A 12,072-nucleotide genomic window follows, 5' to 3' on the forward strand; every position below is an offset into this window, starting at 1 on the left:
CACACACACACACACACACACACACACACACACACACACACACACACACAGACATTTGTCAAGTCCTATATGTACAAAGGAAATCTAACAGGGCCACTCCATAATGTCCCTTTGTTAGGTTCATTAATTCATTAAAATTTAATATATGCTTAAATTTGGTTTCTTGAACTGGTGGACGCTATAAATTCAGCCACTTAAAATACTATCAATTGCACCTTCCCCTCAACAATCTCTCAAATGCTGATTTCGACACTCACCAAAAGCTATCATTCAGCCTCATTGCCAATCACTCTTATTGAACTGTCTGCTCCTTCCATCCAGTTCACATGATAGCTGTAAGAAATCCTGGAAAATTCGTATAAGAAATACTCCCCACCAGAACAGTATTAAAGTTCTAGTGACCAGATGTTGATGCCTGTTAAGTGGCGGAGTGACACTTTCTTAATAAACATGTACAAAAAAGCTGGTTGAAAACTCAAAATTTACAACAGTTAGATTTTGTTGTGAAGCAAACAATATATTGGAAGGATTGGCTAATGGGAAGTTGAGATGACATCTTTGTCACAGTAGACAAACTCAATTCTACATAGATAGAAATTTATGCTTCATATGAGACTTATTTGGGCAAGTTTCTGATCACATGTCATAAATTTATAGCTGTCACCTACCGATCACCACTGATCTCCATGTATCATTAAAATCTTTTAGAGACAATGCAGCTCCCTAGTACAGATACTCCCAATCACACTCAGAGCTCCCTTGTTATCCATCAATTAGAACAGTTACAGGTTTGTAAGTGATGGGTGCAGGAAACTATCATGTGGGATAACAGTGAGTGCTTTTTCAAGAAACTACCTGTAATGGTTCAGAACCCACTCAAGATAAAAACAAAGTGGACCTAACCTTTTTGAAGATGTCTACATTGAAACTACTACCAGAGACTCAGTTGTAGCAAGAACAATTACCGAAGTACAAAGGGCAGCTAAAACAAGTATAAAGATTTAGGAGTTTAATAGACTAGTTACAGAGGTCTTGTCATATCTCAAGGAGGAAATCCTAACATTTATGTCTGTACAGCTCATGCTGGGAGAGACCCATGGAAGCCTACAGTCAAACTTCTGAAGAAACTAACTACTACATAATTAATGCCACACAGTACAGAGCTACAGAAAAAGAAATGGCAAAAAACCTCTGTGTGCTGTCAAAATGGCAATGCCTTCAATGAATAGCATAATAGCAAAACAATTTTGAAAGACCTCTCTCAAAACCCAATTAAATTCTTATCTAAAATCTGTCTTTGGCGCCGAAGTCAGTGTCCATGAATGTCACAGCAACTACTTAGAATAGCGAAGCAAAATCGGCAATGCTTTGCTTTATGAAGGAGAAAGCGTTACTGCCTTAGTTCAAGTTTCACGTCACTGCAAACATGAGAGATTTAGATAAGTGCCAGTGGAGTTCTGAAATAACTAAAGAAGAGGCTAGTATCACTAACAGGTTGGACCAGAATGTGAATGTGAGTTAACCCTCATTTTAACCATTGTATAACAGACTCCAGCCAGCCAGCCTTCCTCAGACACTGTCATGAGAAGCCATATATTACAGACCTGGTAGACAGTATTAATGTCAATGTATTTTTTTATAGATGATGCAGTTATCTACAGTGAAGTAGTGTGGGGAAAAAAAGTTGTACAAATATTCAGTCAGCTCTTTATACAATTTTGAAGTCATGCAAACGATCAGAAACAACGTTGTGACTACAATACCAATGAATTACAAAACAAACAGAATGAACTCTTACAAATACCTGGAGCCACTCTACCAATCTATTTACAGAACACTTTTACCCCAGCTTACAACATTGCTCAGATAGGGCTCACAAGAAATACTGAATGCATACAGAGAAGGACAACACAAATGGTCACAGGTTTGTTTGATCCATGGGAGAGCATCACGGATGTGGGAAAACCTGAACTAACAGATGCTTGGAGGTAAATGAACTAGCTCATGGAGCCAGTCTACCATGGAAGCCTACTTATGAAGTTTCAAAAACAAAGAGCAATCTAGGAAGGGGTGTGTGTGTGTGTACCTTGTATACTGCTCCCAAAGGGAGTGCAAGGCAAGAATATAGTAATTACAGCACACAGGGTCTGTTTCCTTTTTCCCCACATTCCCCTTAGCTTTTGTCATTCAAGAACGTCTAGTGTAGCAGAAACAGGTGATCCATTTCCCTTTCAAGCGCACAGTAGCAATGGTGTAAGTAATCTCGTGGGCAACGGAGCTGAAATATACCTCAGTTACTTTTAACTCGCAAAAATGCAGTAGATAACAGCTCATTTTGTAAGTTTTACAATTTGTTCTCTCAGTTCAATCTGTAAGTAATAATTCTATTAGAGACATGACACAAACCAACCGTCACATCTGCTCCTCTCAAGAAATAAGCTTCTCAAGCTTCATCACCCAACTGATCGTGGTATTTGAAGTGCACAAGTTAATTCTGATTTAGAACTAAACATATCACATACAATGGATGTGATGTGCACATAAGGTGGCTAGTGAATATGTAGTAGGAAGAGGTAGCATATTATCTAACACCAGTCCAGAGCATTACCCTTTTGCACCTGCAACATGCACTTAAGGGTGCACAGAACAATTACATTTTTTTTAGGTTAGTGTAGGTGTGGTGAGGTTACTTAAGTTTTCGTAACAAACTACCCCAAGAACTACTGAATTCACAAGATTAATTTTCTAAGTAGAAAAATTCGAGTGTGGCAGGAGAAATGTTTTACTCATACCGCTGGAGAAAAAAAAAAAGTTCAGATGTATGTGAATTCCTAAGGGACCAAATTGCTGAGGTCATCGGTCCCTAGACTTACTGCTTTAACTTATTCTAAGAACAACACACACGTCCATGCCCGAGGGAAGACTAACCTACAGCAGAAGGGGCCACACAATCCGTGACATGATGCCTCAAACCGCACACCCACTCCGCGCAGCGCTGGGGGAAAGATGCGCTTAGTACACTAACTTCAAACAAGTCAAACACAAAAAGCAGTACAACAGCAAAGAGCTGAATTAAACTGTAAATGCAGGAAATTCAGTCGAAATTCTTCATTAGCACACACCTGTTAAGTTCAGAGCAGCGTGTCACAATGTGCAACAATGAAAATCGAACAAGCCTACTCTGGTGTATGCAGATTGAAACCCTTGAGCAAAGCCATGCAGCATCAGCACAGAAAATTAAGGGCAACTGTCAACTTAATATAGATGAATTAAATGACAACAGCAGCCATTTCTCAAACTGTAATAACTTTGCACCAGCAACAAAGTAACATATGAAAGATACGGTTTTTGTGACAAATGTTCCTACTAGCACTGTACATAAAGCTATCAGGAGAACCAATTTCAACAACTAATCAAATACAAACAGTTAAGATACTATAAGCTAAGTGGACATCGGCAATGAGCAAACTGTCCAGGCAATGGCAATCAAAATTTTACAATAATACTGCCTGGCAAATTAATGATTAAACAAATACAACTAAGAACATGTTTAACAGAAAAACCCAACCTAAATTAAATATGTATTTTATTATACTGACTGGTTCCGACAAAACATTTGTTGTCAGGCACCCTTGCGACAAGATGCAGAACACGATGAATCTTGACTGCAGCTTGTGGTCTAGTGGCTAGCTTTGCTGCCTCTGGATCACGGGGTCCCAGATTTGATTCCCAGCCGGTTGGGGGTTCTCTGCCCTCGGACTTGGCATCGACATCAACAATCGTGAAACTAGGGCCTTTCTGCATTTTTCCTTTCATTACTAATCTGTTCACTACGCACTGACCCCAACAATGTCTACCACATTTCAATGCAGCTCTAGAAACCTTTGTTACATGTACATTGTAACAAATTCACACTTCTGTAATACCTGTCCTTGAAAGAGTAACATTGTCAGCCATTTCAGAACACACATACATAAGCTAGTGCAACTTAAAAATTTAATTTATTTTCTACCCGATGTTCATCACCGTTTTGTTGCGGAACTACAAAACTTATACATAGATGACTGTAAAGATGAAAACTTTTCGTTATTTAGAATACAACATTTTAATCTGGTTGCACATAAATAAAGATAATTGACTTAGCAAGTTTTACCCCTGGTCCATAAGATGGATATATTAAAATAATTACCAGATCCTTTCCTGTACATGTCATACTTGAAGTTGTAGAAGTGTTTCATGTGAGGAAGGCTGAGAGTAAGGTACAAATGTAATGCAAATGGGTGACATGGCAATCAAATTCGAACATGTTTCTTCAGCACTTCTTGTATGCATTTTGTTAACATGTAATTACTCTCATCTGTCATGAACAGCACGTTATGAGAGAAAAAAAAAAAAAAAACATGTTAAGACTGACATTACTGTGATACCTAGATTCATTAGTGTATTATGTACTACATAAATTGCAATGTAAATAACTGGATTGATAAAAGTATCTACTCACCAAGTGGCAGCAGATTTGAAAGGGATGGAAGATGGGTAAAGGAAAAGGACTCGAGAGGTTTAGGAAAAAGAGACTTATTGGACAGTATGAGAAGGAAAATCCTTCGTTCTCATCCCATCCAGATGTCTCCCTGACCTAAGGTTCTAGGTGACTTTTCCAAACTCCACCCCTTCTACTAAATCTCACTAGCCCTTTTCCTCCCTTTACAACCCTTCTGTCAGAGTGAGCCACTGACTTCAAAAGCATGCATATGTAAAACGTTTATATATGCATGTTATTCTGCCCCACTTTGTATTTTTTTATCTATCCAATTACATTATATTGTCAAAACTGATCATTTTCAACGTACATACTAAGAATGTCTTACCAACCAAAGACAGGAGACAAACACCCCACCTTACCACAAATAAAGCGTACATTTTTTATTAAAAATTGCTAGGCAGTGCCCAGAACTGGTACTCTAAATAGCACAAGTTGGTGCAATGGGAGAACTGAAAAGCTAAGCAAGAATGGAGGCAATTATACAGACATAATACTTCAGAAACAGCTGTCACAAATTGAAATTGGCATAAGTGGAAACACACAGGCACCAACATTTAGTAGTGTCAGGCCTGCTCTATAGTAGGCAGAAACACTTCCACATCAAATTATGACAGCTATAAAATTTTCTCTGCTGATTAAATATCACTTATCTTGTGAAGAGCCACTCATTCACTGGTTCCAGATATCTGTACCTGCTTGCCTTCAACAATGGTTGAACACCAAACTAATCCACAGCTCGCAGTCTAGTGGTTAGCAACAATGCCTCTATACCGTGGGGTTTCAAGCTCTATTACTGGCGAAGTCAGCAGTTTTCTTTGTTCATGGACTCATTTAATTTTCTATTCCTGAAAGACATGTAACTGAAGTGACATCAGAGACTTCAATCAGGCAGCTGAACAACCCCAGTCAGTCTCCCAGACAATGCCATACAATCATTTGAACATCTTGTCCTTATACTAGAAGTTTCTCTATAGATAATCTGATAAAAAAATACTATATACCAGAATGGATACAGTGGCTTCATTAAATGAAGTAAAGTAATGAAGACTTTTCACAAATATGTACCTTGATGCTACTAATGCTTTGGTGAAAGAATCCACTAAGATTGTTTGAAACGTTTATATTTTATTGTGATTCACCACTTAGTTCTCCACGTCAAGGTCAATGTTTCACCATTTCACCCAAGAGACAAATGATTTCATTCCTAAGAAAATGTAAAAATCATGCCATAACTAGAAGTATACCTTAATACCAACTACAGTGGGTAACCCACCACAGGAAAGAAATTGTCAGTACGAACTTTTATTACTACAACATTGACAAAATTAAGCTTTGTTTCCACTATACCATTTTCAGAAGCATATGTTTCCTGTGTTCTTTTTCAGTGTCTACAGTACACTCAATTGTACAAAACACTATTGAATATGCCAAATTTTTAACTAATTCTTTTAAATGGAGGTGCCAGAAAGGCTGTTTCAGCATAATTGCTGACAATGACAAAATTGATATACTGGAAAAATTTCATACCTTTGAGACAAAGATGATGGCCCTTACTGAAGCATGCGATAAGGGAGGTGCAGATCCTGAAAATTAAATGGGGCTGAACAAAATAAGTGTTGTTTCAATTTTTAGTATTTTGTTATATCCAAATCTGATGCAGGTGTGTAAAAGATCACTTAGAAGTTTCCATTCCAATGGAATGGAGCAAGTGTTTATCTCACACATTAATAAATGGTAAACTGCCACAAGGTAAACACAGGAAGAATACAAAGAGAAATGCAATTCCTGGAAGCATCCTGAAAATAATATATGAAAATATATGATCTTTTCCTCACATTATGCTGGAAGGCAAAATCAGTATTTACATTCTCAGCTGTGCGTGAAAATTTATAAGGTGTACTGTGCTGCATACTAAGACTCAGTTGGGAAATACAACTTCTGCAAGGCACTATGTTCAGGAAAATTATAAGCATACATTCAGCAGACCACAGATGAATGTTCTCTTTGCGAAGAGTTTTGTGCAAAGTTAAGAAAGTATGCGAGTTTCTGGAGTTTCAAAATTTTGTGGAGCTTCAAAACTTTCAGCCAACACAAATTTGCAGGTTCATCCTAAAAAGAGTCAAGTTTCAAGAGGCCTTCAAGGAGGTCACATCTGGGTATCTTCAAAAAATAAGAAATGAATGGCAACTGCCTTTGACTACATGCAGAATTTCCTTTAAGAAGACATATCCTTGGAAAATTAACACCTACGAGATAAAAGCAGGTATTTTCTCCCTTAAAATTCAAGAAATTTGAAGTACTGTAATAACAAGATTGGAGAGTTTGAAATATGTGCTTACAGTGACTGTTAAACACTCTCAAAGCTTAAGTCGCTGAAAAATCTTGCAATGAAGACAAAAAGAATAAAGTTCAACCACTAAGAAATTACAAGATACTGGAAAGAAAATGTTCCTTAAGATGCAGTGGAATTTTTAGACATTCTGAAATGGCCAACAAGAGGCAGTCTAAGTGAATCTGTATAAAGCCGCCTGTCAGGCTTTGTATGTATATACGTATTTATCTTCATTTCTTCAGGGGTTAAAATTTTAGTCACAGTGATAACACATTTTTTTAATTATTACTCTTTTTCATTAATTTGTATTTCATAAAACACATGTGATCAATACACCTTACTGAATTTGTTGATCAATACAGGTCATGAATTTGCTAAAGCCCACAGAGCTGAAAAGCCTTAAGTTTGTTTTTTAAAAACTGAAATAAGTACCTATTAAATGTCCAGATTGTATTTTGAGTATGAAAAGTTATGTTCTATATTATAGATAGAAGTAACAATAATCTATTTTGTTTTGTTATCTCTCTCTACACTTTTTCCTTCTGGAAAGTTGTGAAAACTGTCTTAGTTCAAATCTCTGCAATTCTAGTGCCTCTCCGGAAATGCACCCTCGAATCACTGCAATTCTAGTGCCTCTCCACAAATGCAACACCTTTTGAGGAAGTGAAGCTGAATAATAATGTTGCACCACTCGGATTATGCAACTCGGCACTGCAGTGCTGTCTGCATGACGAGAGTACCAAAGGCTGAGGGAAAGAAGCATTCACGGAGAAGGACAGAAGCATTCACGGAGAAGGACAGAAGCATTCACGGAGAAGGACAGAAGCATTCACGGAGAAGGACAGAAGCATTCACGGAGAAGGACAGAAGCATTCACGGAGAAGGACAGAAGCATTCACGGAGAAGGACAGAAGCATTCACGGAGAAGGACAGAAGCATTCACGGAGAAGGACAGAAGCATTCACGGAGAAGGACAGAAGCATTCACGGAGAAGGACAGAAGCATTCACGGAGAAGGACAGAAGCATTCACGGAGAAGGACAGAAGCATTCACGGAGAAGGACAGAAGCATTCACGGAGAAGGACAGAAGCATTCACGGAGAAGGACAGAAGCATTCACGGAGAAGGACAGAAGCATTCACGGAGAAGGACAGAAGCATTCACGGAGAAGGACAGAAGCATTCACGGAGAAGGACAGAAGCAAAAATAGTCCAGCACTATGAAATATTTTCCACCCTTGGTGGACAGCAACCTGCTCAATCAGCAATTTTTCCTTGCCATATAGCAATGTATCAGTCATGTCGATAGCAACATTACTGTTGCCACACCACCGTAACACGACCAAGCCCTGGAATAAGAATGCCCAAGCCCAATAAATCCAACTAGATGTTATCCAAAAACTTAATATTAAAACATGCCAAGAATTAAGGCCATTGTATCAGTTTGTAGCCCATGAAAATTGTCCTCTAGCAGTAGGTCTTGTTATGAGTCTTCCAATTTGTCAATTTATTTATCAGTTACAGAATCCTCCCTCCTTTAATCACTTTAGTTTTTGATCTTGTGTAAAATGTACTACGTATTTACTTTATCAAATTATTGGTCACAGCAATGTTGAATGAACTGCAAAACACGTGCTTTACAAGAACGCACAATTTTGCATTCTGTCATTTGCAAACATGTTGGTTCACCATTAACATCTTTCATTACATTGTTTTGGAGAAACTCACCAAATGTGATTTGGGATAACACTGAGAAAATTTACAGATGCATAGAACAAAATTGCTGTGATAATGCCATCTTGTAAAGCCAAGTCACTACGGTTATGTTGGAGTAAAGCTTTACGAAAGCGAAGCTACGTAAAATTAATGAGGATGTCTGTATTCACATAGTGATTGACATCTGTCGCATTTCCCCTGCATTACCCACATCTTATTTGCCATTTAGCAAATTCTCTGCACAAAATGAAATCTGCAATAAGATGGTGCTGTCATTGTGTAATTTTTGCAGGCTAGAAGTAGTGCATAAAAACAATTTACTGCCTAAGCATTATTTTGCAGTTGAGACGAGTGAACAGGTAAACTGCTGCATTACTGTGGCACATTCCACCAGACACAAATCTGAACGAACATGGCAACAACTTCATATTGCCAGAATAGCCCTGTAATTGCAGTCCATTTGCTCCTCAAGTACTGAACGTAATTTTTACTGTACTAATTTTCACATGTGTAACAGTAGTTGCTATTAATAGTATAAATTTATAGTCTTAGTTGTTGAATACTTTAATAAGCAGCATGGGGCAAAGCCGCTAAAATAAATAGACATATTAAAAAATAAGCTGACATATATTGAATCAAAGTACAAAATTGTATGCAATAACTTTTTACTACCATAATACTGTAATACATTTAAGAAATGCACTTTAAAGAAACCTACAGAAGAGTAAGGTACTTCCCACACTTCCAGGAAGTGTTATCTATCTCTTTCACAAGGGTCGTAACATGAAATTATGATATTATGTCATGAATCATTACAAATACCAGCACATCTGCTAGTTTTACTGAATACTTTTCAGTAAGAAGACTAGTCTTCAGTTCAGTATGGTATTTAGAATCCACACTGTTTTTACATAAAAATTCTTACACTTACACAATCTAATGAGACTGCATATTCAGACAAATTACTTAATATAACTCAAACCTTCTGCACGTCCTCCAATGAGAAAGGTTGGTGGAAAATTTCCCAATTAACCATGGAAAAATATTTCCGAGTTAACCATGAAACAGTCACGCAGTCTAATTTAGGTACCTATGCTAAGTATTCTTGTGATTTACATTAAGAAACAAACAAGAAGCATTAGAACAAACTCTCAATACAGCACAGCAAATTTTAAAAAAACAAAGTCTCATAAGTCGTGCTGAAGATCAGCAGCACTGTTGCGACAAAAATCCTCTCCAGCATTAAGTTACTTAAAATATATCCTCATATCAGTCTTTGAGAAAGTATCACATACTACAGACTATAGTTAAAACATTGTGTTCCCTTTATCAAAATACTGTGCACAAGTGTTGGCATAGTTTGATACCGACCTTTCTCTTGGACTTGCAAATATAAGTTTAAAATTACTCTAAATCTTATATCACAGTACTGAGTGTATATTGAGTTATGGGCCACAATATGAGCTCCAATTATATAATAATTTATACATTTGAACGTTTAGTAAACTACTATTTACACGACCCTTGAGGGCGGACAGATCTTCAGGGGGTTAAGGAACATTCTTTGAGAAACAACCATTAGAATTATTGAAAACACAGAAAAAACAACAAAGACTTAAATATTGTCTCGCATTATGCACAATGCATACTGCACTTTTGCATTTCTTCCCAATGATGCCTTTTACTCCTAATGATACTGGAAATAACAGTACCAGCTGCCTGAAAATCTTTCATATTACAAACAGCTCATTTGGTACTCAAGTGTGTAACATATGAAAAAATAAAAAATCAATTTGCACTATAACAGTAGTCTATACTTCGGCATCTAGTAAGAAAAGTACCTATATTATCCTTATATTAACAAAACATATTATTAGCCCCCAACCCACCCCCCTTCTGAATGTTTCGTGCATCTCAACAGCATACAGAAATATTTAATCTCTACAAGATAGTAGTAACGGAAACTGGAATGTGGCTATTAATTTTCAAAATCTGATTGACACCAAATACTGAGAAAGTACTTCCCACACACCGATATTAAGATGAAACATTAAAGAGAAAACTGATTTAACTACATGAATTCTACGGAACAAAATTTACTTCTGAACAATCTACAGTTTAAAGAGCACAACTGGAATTAAATTAAGCAGGACTTGTTGAGGCCGTACCATTCTAAAAGGGAGACGGGTTGGGGGCTTACTGTTGAACAGCTGCAGGCTGGCTGTAACTGTATGCATATGGCATTGGCTGGTGGTATTGGCCAAATGGATTTGTTGCCATGTTTTGGTAAGCACATGGATTGGCCTGTGGAGGTGGCCTTGTTGATTGGAAGAACTTGTGGCCTAATATGCTCTGTAAGTTAGCATCTGCTGCACCAGCCTGCATCATAAATGGTGGTGGTACAGCATACATTCCTTGGGCTGCAGCCTGATTTCCACCAGTTGCTGGACCATAAGACTGAGCACTGTTTCTCTTTATTCTTTGGCCCTGCTGGTAACCATTTCTCCCAGTCTGGTTATTATATGGTCTTCCATTTTGTGGACTGTAACTCTGTGGTGTGTACATATTCTGCTGGCCATATCCGTTCTGATGAGCAAACCCTGACTGACTGTAACCATTCTGCTGTTGCTGCTGCTGCTGCTGTGGTTGCTGTTGGTGCTGCTGCTGTTGCATATATCCATTGCCGTTTCTATAGCCAGCTTCAGAATTATTTTTGAGATTACCATTTGAGATGTATCTCGGCACAGAGGAATGACGATATTCTTGATCATTGACATTCTGCATCGGCTGCCAGTTGTTTGGTATGTTTCTTGATACATTTTGTGTACCAGTGCCAGTTGCATCCTTGCTACGCGTGTTCCAACGATTGCGTCCTGTAAAAAAAACCACACAAAATTACCTTCCCTGACCATGTACACCATGAAATTGCATTAGCATATTTCCCACCTATTTCATATCAAAACCTTACCCTTTCCAGTAAAAGCAGTTCTAGCTAATGCTGCTAAATCAATCAGTTTTGGGTTGACTGGCTGATTGGCTTCCTCCAAAACAGCAATAAGTTCTTTCGCCTGGCGTGCATTGTTTGGTGTAAAAAATGCATATGCTGTCCCACTCAGGTTACAACGACCAGTTCTTCCAATACGGTGTATGTAGTCCTCTGAAGTGTTAGGATAGTCAAAATTGATGACATATTTCACATCTTCAACATCTGAAATTAATAAATTCAGATTATGTACACACAAAAAAAGGACTTGTTTACTTAAACACATTAAACAAGAATTTAATTCCAAAGCTTATTAAAAAAAACTGTGGCAGAAGGTTGAACAGTTCTGAATATAAAGTGAAAGGGTCGAATAGCTGTTCTATGTCTAAAAAACGATTTTCTTAAATTAATTACAATCAATTTTACCAACTTACCCAGACCTCTGGCTGCAACATCAGTGGCAACTAGAATGGGACACTTCCCATTCCTGAACTCTGAAA

The 12,072-nt window shown here is 37.7% G+C and overlaps 1 protein-coding gene across 2 annotated transcripts in view; it reads right to left on the reverse strand.

Moving 5' to 3' along the window:
* Positions 1-9,197: 9,197 nt before the first annotated feature.
* LOC124607199 (DEAD-box ATP-dependent RNA helicase 20-like) overlaps positions 9,198-12,072 on the reverse strand; it is a 44,891-nt gene continuing 42,016 nt past the window's right edge. For both annotated transcript variants that reach the window (XM_047139424.1, XM_047139422.1), the window contains 3 exons: positions 12,007-12,066; positions 11,558-11,797; positions 9,198-11,462 (listed from right to left, as the gene is read on the reverse strand). In XM_047139424.1, coding sequence (XP_046995380.1) covers positions 10,786-11,462; positions 11,558-11,797; positions 12,007-12,066 — 977 coding nt within the window. In that variant the 3' untranslated portion in view covers positions 9,198-10,785. The remainder of the gene's footprint in view (positions 11,463-11,557; positions 11,798-12,006; positions 12,067-12,072) is intronic.

This window comes from Schistocerca americana, chromosome 3 (genome assembly GCF_021461395.2).
Source record: "Schistocerca americana isolate TAMUIC-IGC-003095 chromosome 3, iqSchAmer2.1, whole genome shotgun sequence".
Classification (NCBI taxonomy): Eukaryota; Metazoa; Arthropoda; class Insecta; order Orthoptera; family Acrididae; genus Schistocerca; species Schistocerca americana.